The following is a 26,774-nucleotide window of genomic DNA, read 5'->3' as shown; positions in this document are numbered from 1 at the left end:
TTGACTCACCTTCATGTCTTAACCTGCAACTAAGTATACTAGCACTGAAAACAACACTGCAACCTTCCATTCATGCTGACTGTTCATAGCTGAATACACCTTCTCCTTCACATTTGCATCAGCCATACAATTTCTCTCCATTCAGGGGGAAGGCTGACTCTGTGCCTCTTACAATGTGTTTGTGTGTGTGTGTGTCTGAGGTTCTTGGTAAAGGCAGAATATTCATTTCTAAGAAATTTACATAAATCTATTCTATCCTTTTCTATACAATGACTGAGCTCTCACAAATGCCCTTAATGCACAGGGGAAGAAAACTTGTTAATGCACAGAAGAAGAAAACCTGTTAATGCACAGAAGAAGAAAACCTGTTAATGCACAGAAGAAGAAAACCTGTTAATGCACAGAAGAAGAAAACCTGTTAATGCACAGAAGAAGAAAACCTGTTAATGCACAGAAGAAGAAAACCTGTTAATGCACAGAAGAAGAAAACCTGTTAATGCACAGAAGAAGAAAACCTGTTAATGCACAGAAGAAGAAAACCTGTTAATGCACAGAAGAAGAAAACCTGTTAATGCACAGAAGAAGAAAATCTCTTAATGCACAGAAGACGAAAATCTCTTAATGCACAGAAGAAGAAAATATGTTAATGCACAGAAGAAGAACATTTCACTGAGTAGGACCTATTTGTCAGTTCATGTGAATTACAGGAAGCTGCTGAGGGGATGACGGCTTATAACAATGGCTGGAATAGATTGGAATGGTATTAAAACACATAGTAACAATGTGTTTTATGTTTGATACCATTCCATTAATTACCATAAGCCCATCATCCTCAATTAAGGTGGCACCTGTTCTAGATACAGGTCTATAGAATTACATTATTTAATGTTAAAGTCATTAGGAGATTGTCAAATTGAGTTGGTACAATAAATCAGTGTCTGGATCTTGTTTTGTTGAATCATGTCATGCGCTCTAGTAATGTTGTTTCACGCTGTCTCCTTGTTTGCTTTTCGTCTTTCCCCAGTGATCTTTGCTCCCACAGAGCTGAAGGTTAGGGCCAAAATGAACTCCCTCCATGTCACATGGCAGCCCCCGCCCAATCACACGCAGATCTCCGGCTACAAGCTCTTTTGCAGGGAGGTGGTTGGTGACGACCTGACCAATGGGGAGGCTCATCCTGAGAGGGAGCGGGTGAGGAGGATGGAGGCCCACACCATCAAGCTCCGCAAGAGGGTCAAACATCATGAGGTCTCTAGTCTGGGTGAGTCTGGGATGTTCACATGCCAGTGTTGTTTAAATCACTTCCTACTGGTCCAGGTGATATTATTTGTATGGTAAAATGTGACTATTAATAATATGTTTGGAACTCGTGGTCATTATGCCAAGCTTTCTTGTGGTTATGTATAATGTGGTGTGTTTCTGTCTTGAGATACGTTTCTATATATTTATGTGTGTGTGTCAGTTCCTGACAGACTATATGAAGTGAAGGTGTGGGCCTTCAATAAGCAGACGGATGGCTATGCTGCAGGATGGAAGGGCAGGACGGAGAAGGCACATGGCAAAGGTGTGTCTATTCATCGGTGTGTGTGTCAGTGTGTGTGCGTGCGTGCGAGCTTGTGTCATTCTATTCTGTCTGTTAGATTTAAAGAAAGTCTGTACAATACCAATATTTGTGTATAAACTGTCTGTGTGTGTTTTTGCAGCGCCCCCTAAGGGGAACCCCCCTCCCCTGCCCCCCAGCAGCATCAAGGCTACAGCCAACAGCTCCACATCCATCTGGCTGCGCTGGGAGAAACCTCGCTTCAGCAACGTCCGCATCATCAACTACACCGTACGCTGCAGCCCGGCCGGCATCAGGAACGCATCGCTGGTCTCCTACTACACCAGGTCAGTCAGGGACCACCACTACCCCCAACACAACACATCTCCTAGTCTCCTACTACACCAGGTCAGTCAGGGACCACCACCACCCCCAACAGAACACATATCCTGGTCTCCTACTACACCAGGTCAGTCAGGGACCATATCAAACACAACACATCTCCTGGTCTCCTACTACACCAGGTCAGTCAGGGACCACCACCCCAAACACAACACATCTCCTAGTCTCCTACTACACCAGGTCAGTCAGGGACCACCACTACCCCAAACACAACACATCTCCTAGTCTCCTACTACACCAGGTCAGTCAGGGACCACCACTACCCCAAACACAACACATCTCCTAGTCTCCTACTACACCAGGTCAGGCAGGGACCACCACCACCCCAAACACAACACATCTCCTGGTCTCCTACTACACCAGGTCAGTCAGGGACCACCACTACCCCCAACACAACACATCTCCTGGTCTCCTACTACACCAGGTCAGTCAGGGACCACCACCCCAAACACAACACATCTCCTGGTCTCCTACTACACCAGGTCAGTCAGGGACCACCACCCCAAACACAACACATCTCCTAGTCTCCTACTACACCAGGTCAGTCAGGGACCACCACCACCCCAAACACAACACATCTCCTAGTCTCCTACTACACCAGGTCAGTCAGGGACCATATCAAACACAACACATCTCCTAGTCTCCTACTACACCAGGTCAGTCAGGGACCACCACCCCAAACACAACACATCTCCTAGTCTCCTACTACACCAGGTCAGTCAGGGACCATATCAAACACAACACATCTCCTGGTCTCCTACTACACCAGGTCAGTCAGGGACCACCACCCCAAACACAACACATCTCCTAGTCTCCTACTACACCAGGTCAGTCAGGGACCACCACTACCCCCAACACAACACATCTCCTAGTCTCCTACTACACCAGGTCAGTCAGGGACCACCACTACCCCCAACACAACACATCTCCTGGTCTCCTACTACACCAGGTCAGGCAGGGACCACCACTACCCCAAACACAACACATCTCCTGGTCTCCTACTACACCAGGTCAGTCAGGGACCACCACTACCCCCAACACAACACATCTCCTGGTCTCCTACTACACCAGGTCAGTCAGGGACCACCACTACCCCAACACAACACATCTCCTAGTCTCCTACTACACCAGGTCAGGCAGGGACCACCACTACCCCAAACACAACACATCTCCTAGTCTCCTACTACACCAGGTCAGTCAGGGACCACCACTACCCCCAACACAACACATCTCCTAGTCTCCTACTACACCAGGTCAGTCAGGGACCACCACCACCCCAAACACAACACATCTCCTAGTCTCCTACTACACCAGGTCAGTCAGGGACCATATCAAACACAACACATCTCCTGGTCTCCTACTACACCAGGTCAGGCAGGGACCACCACCACCCCCAACACAACACATATCCTGGTCTCCTACTACACCAGGTCAGTCAGGGACCACCACTACCCCCAACACAACACATCTCCTAGTCTCCTACTACACCAGGTCAGTCAGGGACCACCACTACCCCCAAACACAACACATCTCCTAGTCTCCTACTACACCAGGTCAGTCAGGGACCACCACCCCAAACACAACACATCTCCTAGTCTCCTACTACACCAGGTCAGTCAGGGACCATATCAAACACAACACATCTCCTGGTCTCCTACTACACCAGGTCAGTCAGGGACCATATCAAACACAACACATCTCCTAGTCTCCTACTACACCAGGTCAGTCAGGGACCATATCAAACACAACACATCTCCTGGTCTCCTACTACACCAGGTCAGTCAGGGACCATATCAAACACAACACATCTCCTAGTCTCCTACTACACCAGGTCAGTCAGGGACCACCACTACCCCCAACACAACACATCTCCTGGTCTCCTACTACACCAGGTCAGTCAGTCAGGGACCACCACTACCCCAAACACAACACATCTCCTAGTCTCCTACTACACCAGGTCAGTCAGGGACCACCACCACCCCAAACACAACACATCTCCTGGTCTCCTACTACACCAGGTCAGTCAGGGACCACCACCCCAAACACAACACATCTCCTAGTCTCCTACTACACCAGGTCAGTCAGGGACCATATCAAACACAACACATCTCCTGGTCTCCTACTACACCAGGTCAGTCAGGGACCACCACCCCAAACACAACACATCTCCTAGTCTCCTACTACACCAGGTCAGTCAGGGACCATATCAAACACAACACATCTCCTGGTCTCCTACTACACCAGGTCAGTCAGGGACCACCACCCCAAACACAACACATCTCCTAGTCTCCTACTACACCAGGTCAGTCAGGGACCACCACTACCCCAAACACAACACATCTCCTAGTCTCCTACTACACCAGGTCAGTCAGGGACCACCACTACCCCCAACACAACACATCTCCTGGTCTCCTACTACACCAGGTCAGTCAGGGACCACCACTACCCCCAACACAACACATCTCCTGGTCTCCTACTACACCAGGTCAGTCAGGGACCACCACTACCCCCAACACAACACATCTCCTAGTCTCCTACTACACCAGGTCAGTCAGGGACCACCACTACCCCAAACACAACACATCTCCTAGTCTCCTACTACACCAGGTCAGTCAGGGACCACCACTACCAAACACAAACACAACACATCTCCTACCCCAACACAACACAGTCTCCTACTACACCAGGTCAGTCAGGGACCACCACCACCCCAAACACAACACATCTCCTAGTCTCCTACTACACCAGGTCAGTCAGGGACCATATCAAACACAACACATCTCCTGGTCTCCTACTACACCAGGTCAGTCAGGGACCACCACCCCCAACACAACACATCTCCTGGTCTCCTACTACACCAGGTCAGTCAGGGACCACCACTACCCCCAACACAACACATCTCCTGGTCTCCTACTACACCAGGTCAGTCAGGGACCACCACTACCCCCAACACAACACATCTCCTGGTCTCCTACTACACCAGGTCAGTCAGGGACCACCACCACCCCAAACACAACACATCTCCTAGTCTCCTACTACACCAGGTCAGTCAGGGACCATATCAAACACAACACATCTCCTAGTCTCCTACTACACCAGGTCAGTCAGGGACCACCACCACCCCAAACACAACACATCTCCTAGTCTCCTACTACACCAGGTCAGTCAGGGACCACCACCACCCCAAACACAACACATCTCCTAGTCTCCTACTACACCAGGTCAGTCAGGGACCATATCAAACACAACACATCTCCTGGTCTCCTACTACACCAGGTCAGTCAGGGACCATATCAAACACAACACATCTCCTAGTCTCCTACTACACCAGGTCAGTCAGGGACCACCACTACCCCCAACACAACACATCTCCTGGTCTCCTACTACACCAGGTCAGTCAGGGACCATATCAAACACAACACATCTCCTGGTCTCCTACTACACCAGGTCAGTCAGGGACCATATCAAACACAACACATCTCCTAGTCTCCTACTACACCAGGTCAGTCAGGGACCATATCAAACACAACACATCTCCTGGTCTCCTACTACACCAGGTCAGTCAGGGACCATATCAAACACAACACATCTCCTGGTCTCCTACTACACCAGGTCAGTCAGGGACCACCACTACCCCCAACACAACACATCTCCTGGTCTCCTACTACACCAGGTCAGTCAGGGACCATATCAAACACAACACATCTCCTGGTCTCCTACTACACCAGGTCAGTCAGGGACCATATCAAACACAACACATCTCCTAGTCTCCTACTACACCAGGTCAGTCAGGGACCATATCAAACACAACACATCTCCTGGTCTCCTACTACACCAGGTCAGTCAGGGACCACCACTACCCCCAACACAACACATCTCCTGGTCTCCTACTACACCAGGTCAGTCAGGGACCACCACTACCCCCAACACAACACATCTCCTGGTCTCCTACTACACCAGGTCAGTCGGGGACCACCACTACCCCAAACACAACACATCTCCTAGTCTCCTACTACACCAGGTCAGTCAGGGACCACCACTACCCCCAACACAACACATCTCCTAGTCTCCTACTACACCAGGTCAGTCGGGGACCACCACTACCCCAAACACAACACATCTCCTAGTCTCCTACTACACCAGGTCAGTCAGGGACCACCACTACCCCAAACACAACACATCTCCTAGTCTCCTACTACACCAGGTCAGTCAGGGACCACCACTACCCCCAACACAACACATCTCCTGGTCTCCTACTACACCAGGTCAGTCAGGGACCACCACTACCCCAAACACAACACATCTCCTAGTCTCCTACTACACCAGGTCAGTCAGGAATCATATCAAACACAACACATCTCCTAGTCTCCTACTACACCAGGTCAGTCAGGGACCACCACTACCCCCAACACAACACATCTCCTGGTCTCCTACTACACCAGGTCAGTCAGGGACCACCACTACCCCCAACACAACACATCTCCTAGTCTCCTACTACACCAGGTCAGTCAGGGACCACCACTACCCCCAACACAACACATCTCCTGGTCTCCTACTACACCAGGTCAGTCAGGGACCACCACTACCCCCAACACAACACATCTCCTAGTCTCCTACTACACCAGGTCAGTCAGGGACCACCACTACCCCCAACACAACACATCTCCTGGTCTCCTACTACACCAGGTCAGTCAGGGACCACCACTACCCCCAACACAACACATCTCCTAGTCTCCTACTACACCAGGTCAGTCAGGGACCACCACCCCAAACACAACACATCTCCTAGTCTCCTACTACACCAGGTCAGTCAGGGACCATCCCAAACACAACACATCTCCTGGTCTCCTACTACACCAGGTCAGTCAGGGACCACCACCACCCCAAACACAACACATCTCCTAGTCTCCTACTACACCAGGTCAGTCAGGGACCACCATCAAACACAACACATCTCCTGGTCTCCTACTACACCAGGTCAGTCAGGGACCACCACCCCAAACACAACACATCTCCTAGTCTCCTACTACACCAGGTCAGTCAGGGACCACCACTACCCCAAACACAACACATCTCCTAGTCTCCTACTACACCAGGTCAGTCAGGGACCACCACCCCAAACACAACACATCTCCTAGTCTCCTACTACACCAGGTCAGTCAGGGACCACCACTACCCCCAACACAACACATCTCCTGGTCTCCTACTACACCAGGTCAGTCAGGGACCACCACTACCCCCAACACAACACATCTCCTAGTCTCCTACTACACCAGGTCAGTCAGGGACCACCACTACCCCCAACACAACACATCTCCTAGTCTCCTACTACACCAGGTCAGTCAGGGACCACCACCACCCCCAACACAACACATCTCCTGGTCTCCTACTACACCAGGTCAGTCAGGGACCACCACCCCCAAACACAACACATCTCCTGGTCTCCTACTACACCAGGTCAGTCAGGGACCACCACCCCCAAACACAACACATCTCCTAGTCTCCTACTACACCAGGTCAGTCAGGGACCACCACTACCCCCAACACAACACATCTCCTAGTCTCCTACTACACCAGGTCAGTCAGGGACCACCACCCCAAACACAACACATCTCCTAGTCTCCTACTACACCAGGTCAGTCAGGGACCACCACCACCCCAAACACAACACATCTCCTGGTCTCCTACTACACCAGGTCAGTCAGGGACCACCACTACCCCCAACACACAACACATCTCCAAGTCTCCCTACACCAGGTCAGTCAGGGACCACCACTACCCCAAACACAACACATCTCCTAGTCTCCTACTACACCAGGTCAGTCAGGGACCACCACTACCCCCAACACAACACATCTCCTGGTCTCCTACTACACCAGGTCAGTCAGGGACCACCACCCCCAAACACAACACATCTCCTGGTCTCCTACTACACCAGGTCAGTCAGGGACCACCACCCCCAAACACAACACATCTCCTAGTCTCCTACTACACCAGGTCAGTCAGGGACCACCACTACCCCCAAACACAACACATCTCCTGGTCTCCTACTACACCAGGTCAGTCAGGGACCACCACTACCCCCAAACACAACACATCTCCTAGTCTCCTACTACACCAGGTCAGTCAGGGACCACCACTACCCCAAACACAACACATCTCCTAGTCTCCTACTACACCAGGTCAGTCAGGGACCACCACTACCCCCAACACAACACATCTCCTGGTCTCCTACTACACCAGGTCAGTCAGGGACCACCACCACCCCAAACACAACACATCTCCTGGTCTCCTACTACACCAGGTCAGTCAGGGACCACCACTACCCCCAACACAACACATCTCCTAGTCTCCTACTACACCAGGTCAGTCAGGGACCACCACCACCCCAAACACAACACATCTCCTAGTCTCCTACTACACCAGGTCAGTCAGGGACCATATCAAACACAACACATCTCCTAGTCTCCTACTACACCAGGTCAGTCAGGGACCACCACCACCCCCAACACAACACATCTCCTAGTCTCCTACTACACCAGGTCAGGCAGGGACCACCACTACCCCCAACACAACACATCTCCTAGTCTCCTACTACACCAGGTCAGTCAGGGACCACCACTACCCCAAACACAACACATCTCCTAGTCTCCTACTACACCAGGTCAGTCAGGGACCACCACTACCCCCAACACAACACATCTCCTGGTCTCCTACTACACCAGGTCAGTCAGGGACCACCACTACCCCCAACACAACACATCTCCTGGTCTCCTACTACACCAGGTCAGTCAGGGACCATCACTACCCCCAAACACAACACATCTCCTGGTCTCCTACTACACCAGGTCAGTCAGGGACCATCCCAAACACAACACATCTCCTGGTCTCCTACTACACCAGGTCAGTCAGGGACCACCACCACCCCCAACACAACACATCTCCTGGTCTCCTACTACACCAGGTCAGTCAGGGACCACCACTACCCCCAACACAACACATCTCCTGGTCTCCTACTACACCAGGTCAGGCAGGGACCACCACCACCCCAAACACAACACATCTCCTGGTCTCCTACTACACCAGGTCAGTCAGGGACCACCACCACCCCAAACACAACACATCTCCTGGTCTCCTACTACACCAGGTCAGTCAGGGACCACCACTATCCCCAACACAACACATCTCCTGGTCTCCTACTACACCAGGTCAGTCAGGGACCACCACCACCCCAAACACAACACATCTCCTGGTCTCCTACTACACCAGGTCAGTCAGGGACCACCACTACCCCCAACACAACACATCTCCTAGTCTCCTACTACACCAGGTCAGTCAGGGACCATATCAAACACAACACATCTCCTGGTCTCCTACTACACCAGGTCAGTCAGGGACCATATCAAACACAACACATCTCCTAGTCTCCTACTACACCAGGTCAGTCAGGGACCACCACCCCAAACACAACACATCTCCTAGTCTCCTACTACACCAGGTCAGTCAGGGACCATATCAAACACAACACATCTCCTGGTCTCCTACTACACCAGGTCAGTCAGGGACCACCACCCCAAACACAACACATCTCCTAGTCTCCTACTACACCAGGTCAGTCAGGGACCATATCAAACACAACACATCTCCTGGTCTCCTACTACACCAGGTCAGTCAGGGACCACCACCCCAAACACAACACATCTCCTAGTCTCCTACTACACCAGGTCAGTCAGGGACCACCACTACCCCAAACACAACACATCTCCTAGTCTCCTACTACACCAGGTCAGTCAGGGACCACCACCCCAAACACAACACATCTCCTAGTCTCCTACTACACCAGGTCAGTCAGGGACCACCACCACCCCCAACACAACACATCTCCTAGTCTCCTACTACACCAGGTCAGTCAGGGACCACCACCACCCCCAACACAACACATCTCCTAGTCTCCTACTACACCAGGTCAGTCAGGGACCACCACTACCCCCAACACAACACATCTCCTAGTCTCCTACTACACCAGGTCAGTCAGGGACCACCACCACCCCCAACACAACACATCTCCTGGTCTCCTACTACACCAGGTCAGTCAGGGACCACCACCCCAAACACAACACATCTCCTGGTCTCCTACTACACCAGGTCAGTCAGGGACCACCACCCCCAAACACAACACATCTCCTAGTCTCCTACTACACCAGGTCAGTCAGGGACCACCACTACCCCCAACACAACACATCTCCTAGTCTCCTACTACACCAGGTCAGTCAGGGACCACCACCCCAAACACAACACATCTCCTAGTCTCCTACTACACCAGGTCAGTCAGGGACCACCACCACCCCCAACACAACACATCTCCTGGTCTCCTACTACACCAGGTCAGTCAGGGACCACCACTACCCCCAACACAACACATCTCCTAGTCTCCTACTACACCAGGTCAGTCAGGGACCACCACTACCCCCAACACAACACATCTCCTAGTCTCCTACTACACCAGGTCAGTCAGGGACCACCACTACCCCCAACACAACACATCTCCTGGTCTCCTACTACACCAGGTCAGTCAGGGACCACCACCCCCAAACACAACACATCTCCTGGTCTCCTACTACACCAGGTCAGTCAGGGACCACCACCCCAAACACAACACATCTCCTAGTCTCCTACTACACCAGGTCAGTCAGGGACCACCACCACCCCCAACACAACACATCTCCTGGTCTCCTACTACACCAGGTCAGGCAGGGACCACCACTACCCCCAAACACAACACATCTCCTAGTCTCCTACTACACCAGGTCAGTCAGGGACCACCACTACCCCCAACACAACACATCTCCTGGTCTCCTACTACACCAGGTCAGTCAGGGACCACCACCACCCCAAACACAACACATCTCCTGGTCTCCTACTACACCAGGTCAGTCAGGGACCACCACTACCCCCAACACAACACATCTCCTAGTCTCCTACTACACCAGGTCAGTCAGGGACCACCACCACCCCCAACACAACACATCTCCTAGTCTCCTACTACACCAGGTCAGTCAGGGACCATATCAAACACAACACATCTCCTAGTCTCCTACTACACCAGGTCAGTCAGGGACCACCACCACCCCCAACACAACACATCTCCTGGTCTCCTACTACACCAGGTCAGGCAGGGACCACCACTACCACCAACACAACACATCTCCTAGTCTCCTACTACACCAGGTCAGTCAGGGACCACCACTACCCCAAACACAACACATCTCCTAGTCTCCTACTACACCAGGTCAGTCAGGGACCACCACTACCCCCAACACAACACATCTCCTGGTCTCCTACTACACCAGGTCAGTCAGGGACCACCACTATCCCCAACACAACACATCTCCTGGTCTCCTACTACACCAGGTCAGTCAGGGACCATCACTACCCCCAAACACAACACATCTCCTAGTCTCCTACTACACCAGGTCAGTCAGGGACCATATCAAACACAACACATCTCCTGGTCTCCTACTACACCAGGTCAGTCAGGGACCACCACTACCCCCAACACAACACATCTCCTGGTCTCCTACTACACCAGGTCAGTCAGGGACCACCACTACCCCCAACACAACACATCTCCTGGTCTCCTACTACACCAGGTCAGGCAGGGACCACCACCACCCCCAACACAACACATCTCCTGGTCTCCTACTACACCAGGTCAGTCAGGGACCACCACCACCCCAAACACAACACATCTCCTGGTCTCCTACTACACCAGGTCAGTCAGGGACCACCACTACCCCCAACACAACACATCTCCTAGTCTCCTACTACACCAGGTCAGTCAGGGACCACCACCACCCCCAACACAACACATATCCTAGTCTCCTACTACACCAGGTCAGGCAGGGACCACCACCACCCCCAACACAACACATATCCTAGTCTCCTACTACACCAGGTCAGTCAGGGACCATATCAAACACAACACATCTCCTGGTCTCCTACTACACCAGGTCAGTCAGGGACCATATCAAACACAACACATCTCCTAGTCTCCTACTACACCAGGTCAGTCAGGGACCACCACTACCCCCAAACACAACACATCTCCTGGTCTCCTACTACACCAGGTCAGTCAGGGACCACCCCCAACACAACACATCTCCTGGTCTCCTACTACACCAGGTCAGTCAGGGACCACCACTACCCCCAACACAACACATCTCCTAGTCTCCTACTACACCAGGTCAGTCAGGGACCACCACCACCCCCAACACAACACATCTCCTAGTCTCCTACTACACCAGGTCAGTCAGGGACCATATCAAACACAACACATCTCCTAGTCTCCTACTACACCAGGTCAGTCAGGGACCACCACCACCCCCAACACAACACATCTCCTAGTCTCCTACTACACCAGGTCAGTCAGGGACCATATCAAACACAACACATCTCCTGGTCTCCTACTACACCAGGTCAGTCAGGGACCACCACTACCCCCAACACAACACATCTCCTGGTCTCCTACTACACCAGGTCAGTCAGGGACCACCACTACCCCCAACACAACACATCTCCTGGTCTCCTACTACACCAGGTCAGTCAGGGACCACCACTACCCCAACACAACACATCTCCTAGTCTCCTACTACACCAGGTCAGTCAGGGACCATCCCAAACACAACACAACACATCTCCTGGTCTCCTACTACACCAGGTCAGTCAGGGACCACCACCACCCCCAACACAACACATCTCCTGGTCTCCTACTACACCAGGTCAGTCAGGGACCACCACTACCCCCAACACAACACATCTCCTGGTCTCCTACTACACCAGGTCAGGCAGGGACCACCACTACCCCAAACACAACACATCTCCTAGTCTCCTACTACACCAGGTCAGTCAGGGACCACCACTACCCCCAACACAACACATCTCCTGGTCTCCTACTACACCAGGTCAGGCAGGGACCACCACTACCCCCAACACAACACATCTCCTGGTCTCCTACTACACCAGGTCAGGCAGGGACCACCACTACCCCAAACACAACACATCTCCTAGTCTCCTACTACACCAGGTCAGTCAGGGACCACCACTACCCCAAACACAACACATCTCCTGGTCTCCTACTACACCAGGTCAGTCAGGGACCACCACTACCCCAACACAACACATCTCCTGGTCTCCTACTACACCAGGTCAGGCAGGGACCACCACTACCCCAAACACAACACATCTCCTAGTCTCCTACTACACCAGGTCAGTCACGGACCACCACTACCCCAACACAACACATCTCCTGGTCTCCTACTACACCAGGTCAGGCAGGGACCACCACTACCCCAAACACAACACATCTCCTAGTCTCCTACTACACCAGGTCAGGCAGGGACCACCACTACCCCAAACACAACACATCTCCTAGTCTCCTACTACACCAGGTCAGTCAGGGACCACCACTACCCCCAACACAACACATCTCCTAGTCTCCTACTACACCAGGTCAGTCAGGGACCACCACTACCCCAAACACAACACATCTCCTAGTCTCCTACTACACCAGGTCAGTCAGGGACCACCACTACCCCCAACACAACACATCTCCTAGTCTCCTACTACACCAGGTCAGGCAGGGACCACCACCCCCAAACACAACACATCTCCTGGTCTCCTACTACACCAGGTCAGTCAGGGACCACCACTACCCCCAACACAACACATCTCCTGGTCTCCTACTACACCAGGTCAGTCAGGGACCACCACTACCCCAAACACAACACATCTCCTGGTCTCCTACTACACCAGGTCAGGCAGGGACCACCACTACCCCAAACACAACACATCTCCTGGTCTCCTACTACACCAGGTCAGTCAGGGACCACCACTACCCCCAACACAACACATCTCCTGGTCTCCTACTACACCAGGTCAGGCAGGGACCACCACTACCCCCAACACAACACATCTCCTGGTCTCCTACTACACCAGGTCAGTCAGGGACCATCCCAAACACAACACAACACATCTCCTGGTCTCCTACTACACCAGGTCAGTCAGGGACCACCACCACCCCCAACACAACACATCTCCTGGTCTCCTACTACACCAGGTCAGTCAGGGACCACCACTACCCCCAACACAACACATCTCCTAGTCTCCTACTACACCAGGTCAGTCAGGGACCACCACTACCCCCAAACACAACACATCTCCTAGTCTCCTACTACACCAGGTCAGTCAGGGACCACCACCCCAAACACAACACATCTCCTAGTCTCCTACTACACCAGGTCAGTCAGGGACCATCCCAAACACAACACAACACATCTCCTGGTCTCCTACTACACCAGGTCAGTCAGGGACCACCACCACCCCCAACACAACACATCTCCTGGTCTCCTACTACACCAGGTCAGTCAGGGACCACCACTACCCCCAACACAACACATCTCCTGGTCTCCTACTACACCAGGTCAGGCAGGGACCACCACTACCCCAAACACAACACATCTCCTAGTCTCCTACTACACCAGGTCAGTCGGGGACCACCACTACCCCCAACACAACACATCTCCTGGTCCTGGGTCAAACACAGGACAGTAGAAGAGATATCCAGCCTCTCTTGGAGGAAAATGGAAATTCCATTTAAAGAATCAGATTAAAGAAGCGCTTTTCATTGAAATGTAATATTTATTCCACAATGACTAAATCTATATTCAGGTTATGAATGGAAGGAAGGATGTGCAGGTTTTCCCATTTGTGACTCTTCATTCATTCATTCCTTCATTCATTCATTCATTCATTCATTCATTCATCATTCATTTTTTTATCTTCCAAACTGTGTTGTGCAGCTCTGCTCAGGAGATCCTCTTGGGGGCGCTAAAGCCCTACACCCGCTATGAGCTGGCTGTGCAGTCCATTGGAGGAGACGTGGTTGGTCCCTTCAGCGGCACCGTGGAGGAGTCCACTCTCACTGACAGTAAGTCTCTACTGTTCTCATTAGTGTAGTGGACAAATCTGTGCATCAGTGTAACATATAGGTGGATGCTTGTGTTCAGTATGCTCTGTCGCTCACTTTCTCTTTCTCTGTGAGGGTGTTTTTGTTTCTGACAGAGGTGTGTAGTTCATTGGCGTATGTGTTTGTGTGTTTTTGTTTTACTATCCTTGTGGGCACCAGAAGTCCTCACAAGTATAGTAAAACTAGCAAGATTCGGACCAGTGGGGAGATTTTGACGGTCCCCACAAGGAAAAATGCTATTTTAGGCTTAGAGGTTGGGTTAAGGTTACAATTAGGGTTAGAATTAAGGTTAGGGTTAGGAGGTAAGGATAGGTTAGTTTTAGGGTTAGGGGTTTGGGTTTATGATTAGGGTTATGGTTAGGTAAAGGGTTAAGGTTAGGGTTAGATTTAGGGTATGGGAAAATGGGAAAATAGGATTTTGGATGGGAATCAATCATTTGGTCCCCACAAGTATAGCAATACAAAACTGTGTGTGTGAGAGGGAGGGAGGAAGAGAGGGAGAGAGGGAGAGAGAGAAAGGGGGACTGAGCAAGTGTGATTGAGGCAGGTTAACAGAGAAGGGATTAATCTTTAGCAGCGTAGGGAGATAATTGGCTGTAATTAAATGTCCAGATGGAAGTGGCCCTTGTGTTGGCCAAGAGCTGTCTGGGACAGGGCCCGTCAATCAGTTCAGCCAAGTGGTGTCAGGGAGGGGCCAGGAACGAGGGCTGATCTAGGATCAAGTCCTCTCTGTCCATATAATCTTATTAATTACGATCTGAAAGGTCAAACTGATCCTAGATCAGCATTGAGACGCTTTGTGAAAACTGGCCAGGAGAAGATGCATTACCAGAGCAGCGAAGTAGGGTTCTTTGGTTTGACACAGCAGGGGTAGCTGCCTGCCAGACCCCATACTACCACCCTCTGTCACCTGAGACCCAGTCCCTGCCCTCAGCCCTCCCTCCATGACCAGGTGGCAAGGGCACCTTGTCCCAGAGGGGTGTCACACCTGTCCCCGCCAGCCACACAAAGCCTGTGTGGCCAGCCCGCTGTGGTGCTTTATTTCTGGGGTGTGATTACAGACTTCACCCCCTGTGTCCCCAGTACCCTCCACCCCCCCAGCGGAGCTGCAGCTCAGTGCCTTGGACTCCTCCTCTGTGTTGGTGAACTGGCGTCCGCCTGTGGAGCCCAATGGCATCGTCATCAGCTACAGGATCCTATACACCATCAACCTCAGCCAACCTGAGCATCTGTGGAACAACCTCTCCCAAGATGGTGGGTGGCTGGCTGAAGGGGTGGCTGTTGCGGGGAGCTGTGTGGGGTCTATAAGTGGATACAAATGTGACTGTTAATGACTCACACACACTTACCCCTCTCTCTCTCTCTCTCTCTCTGTCTCTCTCTCTCTCTCTCTCTCTCTCTCTCTCTCTCTCTCTCTCTCTCTCTCTCTCTCTCTCTCTCTGTCTCTCTCTCTCTCTCTCTCTCTCTCTCTCTCTCTCTCTCTCTCTCTCTCTCTGTCTCTCTCTCTCTCTCTCTCTCTCTCTCTCTCTCTCTCTCTCTCTCTCTCTCTCTCTCTCTCTCTCTCTCTCTCTCTCTCTCTCTCTCTCTCTCTCTCTCTCTCTCTCTCTCTCTATCCCCCCCTCTCAGGGACCATCATGAGTGCTGAGGTAACAGGGCTGTCTAGTGGTACACAATACTTCTTTAAGATGATGGCGTCCACTGAGGTGGGGGTGGGGCCTTATTCCCCAGTGAAGGATGTGCGCACTCCTCCCAGGAAATATGGTGAGTGGGTCTACTGTCTACACATACTGTGATGGTGTGCGTGTGCGTCATCACTTACATAAGTATCTCCCAACACTCTCAATCACACACACACACACACACACACACACACACACACACACACACACACACACACACACACACACACACACACACACACACACACACACATACACACACAGAGTCCTTTAAAGTGGTCAATCCATCCCTGCCAGCAGAAGAGAGAAGCCTGCAGGAGGCTGTCACTTTGGGGAGCCTGTGTCATATCTCTCCTCACTCTCTGGCCTTCTGAGGGGAATATTAAAGGGGTGGCCTCAGCACCCGCTGCACCCAGAGAGCTCTATGAATCAACTTCATATCTGACGTTGAGAAGCAGAAGAGCTGTGGATGACACCTTGCCTATAACCACGGTGAAGGGGGCTCTGAGAGAGTGGCTCATTCTATGGGGGCTTGGCAGGAAAGATAGATATATGCACATTGTTGAATGCTACTGCAGTTTCGTCGGGCTTCTCAAGGAGACCTCCATCAATCCTCATCTATTTGTATCCCAATTACACTTTGTCCGTCAGAGAATAATGAACACAACAGCTAAACTCGAGCATCTAGAAGCCAGGAGAGAGCTCCATTCAGAAGCAAAAGGTCACAACACTGGAGCTAGGGGAGTCCATCCTCCTCCGGTTGGATCAGGGCATCAGCTGAAACCACTGAGACGTAGAAGGACAGAGTAAGATGAGTAGCAGGTTTATTCTGGTCCTGTGGAGTTGCCCCATATTCGGCTCCATCAGACAATCTTGCCAGTAGTAAATGCAATGTGATTGAGGGCGAGGTGGATGGTGGGCGGGCGAGAGCGGAGCGAGCACCATCTGTCCCCTCTCCACTCTGCTGCCAGACAGACAGCCATTGCCCAAGCTGAATTAATATCTCCCTCCCTGGAAGTGTGAATTGGTTCTTTCATGGCCCGCTGAAATTGATTGAGGGGTGACAGAATAGGTTCTGCAGAATTTTTGGAATCCGGCTGTCATCATACTGCATATACAGTATATTATCATTCATCCTCCCACCTAACTTCTGTTCTCTAACTGCGTCCTGTGCTGACAGGTTCAGACACTCATCAAGTATCTCGTCTGTTTTCTCTCCCCATTTCCTGCATGCCTTCCTGGGCGGTTCCCTGTTCTCTATAGAGCTGGACATCCATGCAGTGACAGGCATCATAGTTGGTGTGTGTCTGGGGCTGCTCAGCATTCTCCTTTGTATGTGTGTCAGCTTCCGCAACGGCAAGGCCAGGTAAGAAGAGGCCACTTGAAAGCAAATGACTCTTGTCTGTTTTAGTATGTCTACTTTAGTATGTACGTCTAGGATTTGAGGATCATTAAGCTTTCACTGGCATTGTAAGATTTAAGGGAAGGTGTGTGTGTGTGTGTGTGTGTGTGTGTGTGTGTGTGTGTGTGTGTGTGTGTGTGTGTGTGTGTGTGTGTGTGTGTGTGTGTGTGTGTGTGTGTGTGTGTGTGTGTGTGTGTGTGTGTGTGTGTGTGTGTGTGTGTGTGTGTGTGTGTGTGTGTGTGTGTGTGTGCGTGCGTGCGTGAAGCTGCAGCAGCAGAGAGACAGACAGGCAGATGTTGTTGAGTGTGTCCTGAAAGACAGAGAACCACGGATGGCTGCTCTTGGTCTATTATGAAGCTGTGCGGTTAATGAGCAGGAAAGAATATGAAACAAAAGTCATGTTTCCCTGCATTGGGTTTGGCAGGGAGAGCAGTAAAACTGATTTAAATAGAAGTGGAGGATTTGGAGATGTTTTGTGTAGTTACAGTATTAGGGTGACTTTTGTGTGAGACCCAGGGGGGAGGGGGTCCATGTCTTAATGCTGCACATTTGACATTTCAGATTTGAATAATTTTGAATAATTTTGCATTAATACGGAACAACTATTATTACTGTCTGTTTTGGTATTTAGCTCAACTGTTTGAATTCCAGTCTGTACTATAGTGAATCCAGCTAGCCATCACAATTTGAGATGGAGTGACAATATGCTGTTCATCCTACTGTTGTAGTTGTCATGACTATCAATGACAATACATTCCTCATATTTGTTTTTCAAGGGATACTTTGGGATGTTGGCAATGAGGCCTTCCTTTGTCTACTTCCCCAGAGGCAGATAAACTCATGGATACCATTTCCATGTCTCTTTGTCCAGTATGAAGGAAGTTAAGAGGTAGTTCCGTGTTAGTGCCATGACTGAAAGTCTATGGGTGTCTGCTAGTATATACCCATAGACTTCCAGGCATTGCGCTAACGCTAGTTAGCAATGGCTCGCGAAACTACCTCCAACTTCCTTCTTACTGGACACATAGACATTTAAATGGTATGCAAGTGTTCATCTGACTCTGGGGGAGTAGATAAAGGGCCTCAATGTCAAAATCCCGAAGTATTCCTATAAAAAACACAATTGCTAATGATAATCCTTGTTTTTATACTGTGCTCCGAGTTTAAACCATGTGCAGTGACATAACCATGATCCATAACCCGTGCCCCTCCTCTGTGCTGTGTAACCAGAGAGGTGTCTGGAGGGCTGGACTCCACAGCTCTACCTCCGCAGTACCGCCGTGGGGGTAGGTCTGTGCCCACCATGGTGCCAGAATGCAGTGATTGCCATGAGCTAGAGACCCTGATGCCCCTGGGCAGCCTGGACCATGACCATGGCCGCGCCCAACCCCTCACGGAGCCCACTGAGGAGCACAGCCTCATGGGTAATGTAGGAGTAGGGGACGATGCCCTAGGAGCTGAGCTCAAGGTGAGTAGTCAGGACACTAGATACCACACTAGACACAACTACAAATATAGTACTTTTCAAGGTTACTTGTTGAGTCGTGTTATTCTTCTGACCTTGTCATTCTCCAGGCTGCTTGGAATGGGTCAGTTAGTCGTAACTGGGCCAACCGGATCACCAAATACAGGGATACCATCACAGAGGACTCTCCACCGCTCAACAATGGAAGTTTGGACATGGCCACCACAGAGAATGGCAAGGTATGTGAGCAGAGTGTGCATGCGTCAGTGCATGCGCGCGCGTGTGTGTTTGTGCGTGTTTGTGTGTGTATGCATGTGTACAAGAATAAAACGTAGATGGGGTAGAAAGTGGTTTGTGTGTGAGCGTGGTGTGTGTCTGTGTGCGTGCAAACGTAGTTTGTATGTGAGCGTGGTCTGTGTGCGTGTGTGTGTGTGCGAGCGTAATTTGTGTGTGAGCGTGTGTGTGTGTGTGCGTTGTGTGTGTGCGTGCAAGCGTAGTTTGTGTGTGTGTGTGAGCGTAGTTTGTGTGTGAGCGTGGTGTGTGAGCGTGTGTGCGTGCGTGCGTGTAGAAGAGCAGTAAGAGAGAGATGGTGTAGAGGTAGAGTGGTTTGTGTGAGAGCTGAACAGGAAGTAATGAAACAATGAGCGAGGTGTCCGGATGACGTATAGCTAATTAGAATGTGACACTCTGGCTGCAAGCTGAATGAGCCCCTTGATCATGCGTCTGATAAATTAATTACTCTACCACTGTTAAGGCGCTCTCATACCCTTCAAAAGTGTAGGAGGGGAGAGCTACAATTAATCTATAATGAATCCCTCATTTATTTTGCAGTCACACCACATACCACCGCTGCTCTATTTTACTGGTGACATTTCAGTCGCATTCTCAGTGATTTCGTTTAGAGAATGGTATGCAGTTCAGAAAGCCGGATGGCATAGCAAGAAATAATGACTGTGTTATAATTGTATTATGGCTGCCTTTCAGTCATGATTGATACCACTGGTGTAAGGTCATTTACAGTTTTATGTTAATACAGAACAACAGGAGTACAAACACACTGCCTTGTAGGACTCCACTGTTACATGGGCTGTGTGTGTGTTTTTCAGGGCGACCCTGAGGACCGACTGGGCTCCTCCCTGTGCAGCGGTAACCAGGTGGAGGCAGAGGTCATAGTTCACTCTGAGCTGAACGACCTGGAGAAAGAGCAGCAGGAGGCGCGGAGTGACAAGGATGAGGACTCTCAGACCACCAGGGGGCCCTCATTGTCCGAGGCAGCTTACTCCCCAGTCAGACAGCCTGCCCAGGCCCCTTTACACCCAAAGGAGCCAGTCAGACAGCCTGCCCAGGCACCACAACATCCAGGGGAGCCAGTCAGACAGCCTGCCCAGGCACCACAGCATCCAGGGGAGCCAGTCAGACAGCCTGCCCAGGCACCACAGCATCCAGGGGAGCCAGTCAGACAGCCTTCCCAGGCACCACAGCATCCAGGGGAGCCAGTCAGACAGCCTTCCCAGGCACCACAGCATCCAGGGGAGCCAGTCAGACAGCCTTCCCAGGCACCACAGCATCCAGGGGAGCCAGTCAGACAGCCTGCCCAGGCACCACAGCATCCAGGGGAGCCAGTCAGACAGCCTTCCCAGGCACCACAGCATCCAGGGGAGCCAGTCAGACAGCCTGCCCAGGCACCACAACGTCCATCACCAGGGGAGGAGTCCCTAGAGACACAACCCCTGCCCAAGGTCCCACCCGGCCCTGTCCTGGAGCCAGTGTTCAATCACAATGGGCAGCCAGAGGGCATGGTTGGGGGCATGGTGGGCGTGGCAGCCCAGCTGACTGTAGATGTGGGGCGGCATATGGGAATGGGGCTCACCAACGGCTTCCACTCCACCAAGCCCCTGCGGACAGGGCAGGAGACCCTGGGGAACGGGGACTCCAGACACTGCCCCACTCTCCCGTCCCCCTCTCCTTTCGTCAGCACCGGCCTTGTCCACTCTAACTCTGCAGCGCACAGCTACCTTTGCCCTTAGCAAGAGGAGAAACAAACCCCCACACCAAGACCAGTTGGACTTTTTTCTTTTTCTCATCCATGATGAATCCATTTTCTTTTTGTTTTTTAAAGCACCTCAGTATCTGATTTTCTTCTTCTTGGCTCAGTTTTATAGGTACTTTGAATCCATTGTTTTATATGTGTATATATACAGTATATATTTTTTAGTGCTAGTATGTATGGGTATTCATTTTGTTGCATAGCAGCAGTATGTTAGTCTGGCCTTACTCTGTACTTTGCTACCTGCTCCTGTTACAGACGTACGATGACGGAAGCATAATGTAGAAAGGAGGATATTCCTTTTTTCATAAGCCTTGACCTGTTGGACTCTTGAGATTGAGCGTGGGCCGTGTGGTACTTCAAGACCTACCTTTGGTCAACTGATGATGGAGGAGAGGCTCTTGATTCAGCACCATGGATGAAGATAGAGCAGAACCGTGACCTTGTGGCCCTTTCACTCTCACTCTGGCTCCTTTCCAATGACTGAGCTGTTCCTATTGGCTGTTCCACTGTATGGATGCTCCTGCTCCAGCACCAGGAAAGAAGCCTTATATTTAGACACTGAGAGTGCAGACCTCTTGTCTCTCTCTCTCCAACCTCCTGCTGTCTCAGGATCCACACACATTCCCTGACTGGGGGTCTCCCTGACTTGGGGGTCTCAGGTGCCTAATATTTTAGGTGCATTTTTTAACCTCTGTATATTTATATAGATGATTATATTCAATAAAAATAGGACAAATATGTTGAAAATGAAGAAAAAGGAAAATAAATGAGGCAATTGAAGAAAATTTGAAGGAACCGGATACAGTACATGTAGTTGATATAGGTTGCATTAGTTTTTTTTGGGGGGGGGGGGACTAGATGAGATGTGTAGGTGTATGACAAAATAACACAACTTACAGCAGCAGTCTCCTGGTTTTGCTCCCAGTCAACAGCACTACCTCATTTCTTTACAGGATGGTTTGTTGGTGATTTGAATTGTGTCATGCAGATAGGTGCAACTTTTGGAATCTGTTTTTTAACTGTTTGAATTCATAGCCTTCAATACTTTCAGGAATAACTTCTTGTCCTCTTCTTTCTATATACATCAATGTGTATTGCCTACAGGAAATGACACGTATGGTACATAACGGACTGTCTCAGATCTCTGTTTATTGCCCTTTTCCTCATTATCGGTTGTCCCATTAGATCTGGGTTTCCAGCTGTCGTCACCCCCCTCAATGTTACATCTACTTTGGACGGGAGAAGAAAAACATTTTTAATTGACCAGTTACCTCAAATCACTTTTCACCTTTGGTAAATCATGCAGCAGTTTAGTTACCAGGCCTGCTATTTGGTAGCCTGTTACTAGACCTACTACAGATGAACAAGCCTCTGTTGGGAGGCCTCACCCTTTGTGATGCCATCTCACTCATCCTTTCTCAGCTGTGTCTGAGCTCCTCCCTCTGCAGGTGAGAGGGGGATGGAAATATAGAGAAATAGACCTAGAAACCACTTCTGTTTTCAGCCATATTTACATTCTTTCTTTGTACTTTTGACTCTCACCAGCCTGAGGTCGTTCACAATATCATATGTAAAGTCTCCACCCCTTTGAACTTTTTGTCACATATTGTTGCGTTACATTGTGGAATTAAATTGGATTTAATTGTCATTTTTATATACTCTGTCATTTCAAAGTGGAAGAAAAACTACATGTTTTTTTTAAGATGAATGAAAAATAAACACTAATATACCTTGATTAGGTAAGTATTCACCCTCCTGAGGTAATACATGTTAGAAACACCTTTGGCAGTGATTACCACTGTCTTCCTGGGTAAGTCTCATAAGAGCTTTGCACATCTTCAAGCTCTGTCAAAGTGTTGGGGATAATGGCTAGACAGCAATTTTCAAGTCTTGCCAAAAACAATTGCGCAGATTTAAGTCAAACCTGTAACTTGCCCACTCAGGAACATTCACTGTCTTCTTGGTAAGCAACTCCAGTTTAGATTTGGCGTTGTGTTATAGGTTATTGTCCTGCTGAAAGGTGAATTCCTCCTCAGGTGTCTGGTGTAAAGCAGAGGGAAGCAGGTTTTTCCCTGGGATTCTGTGTGCTTAGCTCCATCCTTTTCATCCTGAAAAACTCCCCAGTCTTTGCCAATGTCAAGCATACCTATACCATGATGCAGCCACCCCATGCTTGAAAATAAGAAGGTAGTTAGTTACTCAGTGATGTGTTGTGTTGTGTTGGAATTGCACCAAACATAAGGCTTTGCTTTTAGGCCAAAAAGTGTTTTAATTTGCCATGTTTTTTTGCAATATTACTTTAGTGCCTTGTTGTATACATATGCATGTTTTGGAAAATGTGTATTCTTCTTTTCACTCTGTCAGTTTGGTCATTATTGTGGAGTCACTGCAATCTTGTTGATCCAGCCTCTGTTTTCTCCCATCACAGCCATTGAACTCTTAACGGTTTTAAAATCCCCTTATGGCCTCATGGTGACACCCCTAAGCAGTTTCCTTCAGGTCCTGCAGCTCAGTTCAGAAGGACGACTGCATCTTTGATGTCTCTGGGTGATTTAATACATCATTCACAGCATAATTATTGACCATGCTTAAAGATATATTCGATGTCTGATGTGTTGTGGTTACCCATCTACCAATCACTGCCCTTCTTTATGAGGCTTTCCAAAAGCATACCTGGTCTTGTAGTTGAATCTGAGGGTAAATTCAATACTTGACTTTACAGATGGACCTTACAGATGGTGTATGTATGGCAGACAGAGGAAGGAATGGTCATTCAAAAATCAGTTCAACCTCTATTATTTCACACAGTGAGTCCATGTAACTTATGTGATTTGTTAAGCCAAATGTTACGTCTGAACTACTTTAGGCTTGCCTAAACAAATGGGTGAATACTCACGCAACAACTATATTTTAGTTGTTTAATTTGTAAACATGTGTAGAATTTTCTTTTCACTTTCACATTATGGAGTATTTTGTTTAGATAAATGACAGAACATACAATTAAATCTACTTCAAACCCACTTTGTAACGCAACAGAATGTGGAAAAAAAGTTGAAAGTGGCGTAGACTTTATATTGACTGTAAATAATCCTTCTGACAAACACAGATCCCCTATTATGTATTACCCTCATGTTTTCATTTCTTCCATTATAGCATTTTTAAACAAGCATCTTTATTATTTTATTGAACATAATGCATGCTTACATTTATTATCTTTTGTGTACCCTAACAAAAATGTTTTCTTCAAAATAGTCTCCACACAAGGACAAGAATATCTTGTCATACATTGTGTGAGGCTTTTTGTCTAAATTAGAGTATGCCCATATTAAAGACTATACAGGTATAATGGGCCTGTTGTAAACGTGGCCCAAGACAGTGAGTCTTATGGTCTGTCAGATGAATGAGGACTCAGATAGTCCAGATAGGTGCTAGAACTCAAGAGTCTCATAACTAAAGCATTCCAGTTGTATACTTTGAACAGACCTCACTCAGGATCAGGCATGCTCAAACTTTATCTAAGCGAAATCAATGTTGATCAATGTCAATGTTGTGTTCTCATCTTTACAACCCTTAAATGCATTGAAAACCCCATACATTCTCAGGCTCGTACACTACATGCTCCTGTTTTGGCTTTTTTTTTCTTTCTCAAGACGTATCTTTCTGGTCTATTGGGAACAGCACGATCTTCAGGAAAACGTTCTCAGTCCATCTATGATCCATACAATTAGTCCAGTCATCATGGACTCAAAAAATTCCTTTTAGAAATGAATCATTGTGCTCTGATGAACTCATTCAGGTTTATTTAGTCAGTTACATTTTAATGAAAGGTGTCCACCCAATACAATATTTAATAGGACTGTGTGTACAGTATAACTACCGATATCTTTTTTTAGACTGAGTGAAGCTGTGAGAAGGTGACTGTTGACAGTTCATTTGAATCTCACAGGCGTACAGTATGCATTGTATATATGCAACATTAGAGAAGGTGTTAAATGTTCTTTACTCACATTTCTACTGAAGCGTCTGTTTTTAACATACACACCTTGTAGTGTCATTCTCAGCTCTGTTTCAAACTCTTACTCGAGGGGCACCTATTGCAACGGCTTTGTGTGGTCTGTTGAAAACAGAGCCAACGTTGAAGACATAAAACCGCCTCCGGCGTGAAGAATGTGTGCTCTCACTGAAGAGGTCCAGTTGGTTCTTTTTACTGTTTCCTTCTAACCACATATCTTGCAGTACATCGTGTTCCTTACTGTAAGCATATTTGCCCAGAGTAAGCAGATGTGATGCTCAATGTAGTAAAATCTTGCTCTAATCTGATCAAATATGCACGTTAGTTCAATAACGGGATCCTCTCGTTTTTATAACTTTTATCAATAGAATACCTCATTTTGTTGGTTGCTTGTTAATGTAATGAAGATCATTATGAATAAGGAGATTATGTTTATAAGAAACCTTTTGTGGGAGCCAAGCTGGCAGAAGATGACGTAATACTGCTTGTCTTGTCTTATCTCGGCTGGAAATATCACTTGTTGCAGTGGATTTATTTTCGACTCTAAGAATAAACACTTGAGTGGTGAGTGGATGCAGGTGCAGGGAGGTGGGAGGGGGATGATGTGAAGAGAGGGATGGGGGCAGGGAGGTAAGGGGCGGGGGATGAAGGCAAGTAGGGGTGAGGTTAGGGAAAGTAGTGCAGGGAAACCCTTGTGATATCAGTGCCAAGAAGAGTGGATTTGAGAAGCGGTGATTGATTGTTGAAGAGGACCGTCTACCTGCAGGTCTTACCTCTCAGTGCAGACATTTCTGTAGAATAGTGGTCTTTACTGTTCCCTACTCAGGTGGCCTGTCTTTGCATAAAACTGTAGAGGAACATGCCAGCATGTACAGTGTACCCGACTCGGAAGCACGTAATTAGTTGTCAAACAAAACCTCACCACAAACACTGATACACAGATTCTGATAAAAAGTTTCTGCTAAATGGCATATATTATTTTGTTTTTAGTTTTGTTAAAAAAGAAAATATCAATGTATTCTGGCTCTGTGTCCTCTCTGGTGCTTTGTGGTGAGCTACCTTGTCCAGTGATGTCACATTTGTGCATTCTTCTTCTACTTCTTAATCAGCTGATCTGTGCTTTATCCTGAATGTCCAATCATAGAGACCCTGGTCTTGTGCCACCAGCAGAACTCGTCTTTTTTTTTTTTTACAGTACAT

The 26,774-nt window shown here is 49.1% G+C and overlaps 1 protein-coding gene and 1 long non-coding RNA gene across 3 annotated transcripts in view; both read left to right on the top strand.

The window, feature by feature from the left end:
• LOC118394154 (immunoglobulin superfamily DCC subclass member 4-like) overlaps positions 1–23,210 on the top strand; it is a 73,941-nt gene extending 50,731 nt beyond the window's left edge. The window contains exons 11-20 of the mRNA XM_052462154.1: positions 1,025–1,261; positions 1,463–1,564; positions 1,704–1,887; positions 14,800–14,927; positions 16,050–16,220; positions 16,593–16,727; positions 17,909–18,011; positions 19,278–19,515; positions 19,623–19,751; positions 20,619–23,210. Coding sequence (XP_052318114.1) covers positions 1,025–1,261; positions 1,463–1,564; positions 1,704–1,887; positions 14,800–14,927; positions 16,050–16,220; positions 16,593–16,727; positions 17,909–18,011; positions 19,278–19,515; positions 19,623–19,751; positions 20,619–21,539 — 2,348 coding nt within the window. The 3' untranslated portion in view covers positions 21,540–23,210. The remainder of the gene's footprint in view (positions 1–1,024; positions 1,262–1,462; positions 1,565–1,703; positions 1,888–14,799; positions 14,928–16,049; positions 16,221–16,592; positions 16,728–17,908; positions 18,012–19,277; positions 19,516–19,622; positions 19,752–20,618) is intronic.
• Positions 10,792–14,128, top strand: LOC127907336 (uncharacterized). 2 transcript variants are annotated; one of them, XR_008064178.1, is made up of 3 exons: positions 10,792–10,993; positions 12,125–12,246; positions 14,058–14,128. It is a non-coding gene; the product is annotated as an uncharacterized LOC127907336 (long non-coding RNA). The 2 variants fall into 2 exon arrangements; XR_008064179.1 differs by lacking the exon at positions 14,058–14,128 and adding an exon at positions 13,390–13,460.
• Positions 23,211–26,774: the final 3,564 nt, after the last annotated feature.

This window comes from Oncorhynchus keta, chromosome 14 (genome assembly GCF_023373465.1).
Source record: "Oncorhynchus keta strain PuntledgeMale-10-30-2019 chromosome 14, Oket_V2, whole genome shotgun sequence".
NCBI lineage: Eukaryota > Metazoa > Chordata > Actinopteri > Salmoniformes > Salmonidae > Oncorhynchus > Oncorhynchus keta.
Note: the sequence above shows the minus strand (reverse complement) of the source record. Positions and strands in the feature narration are given on the sequence as shown.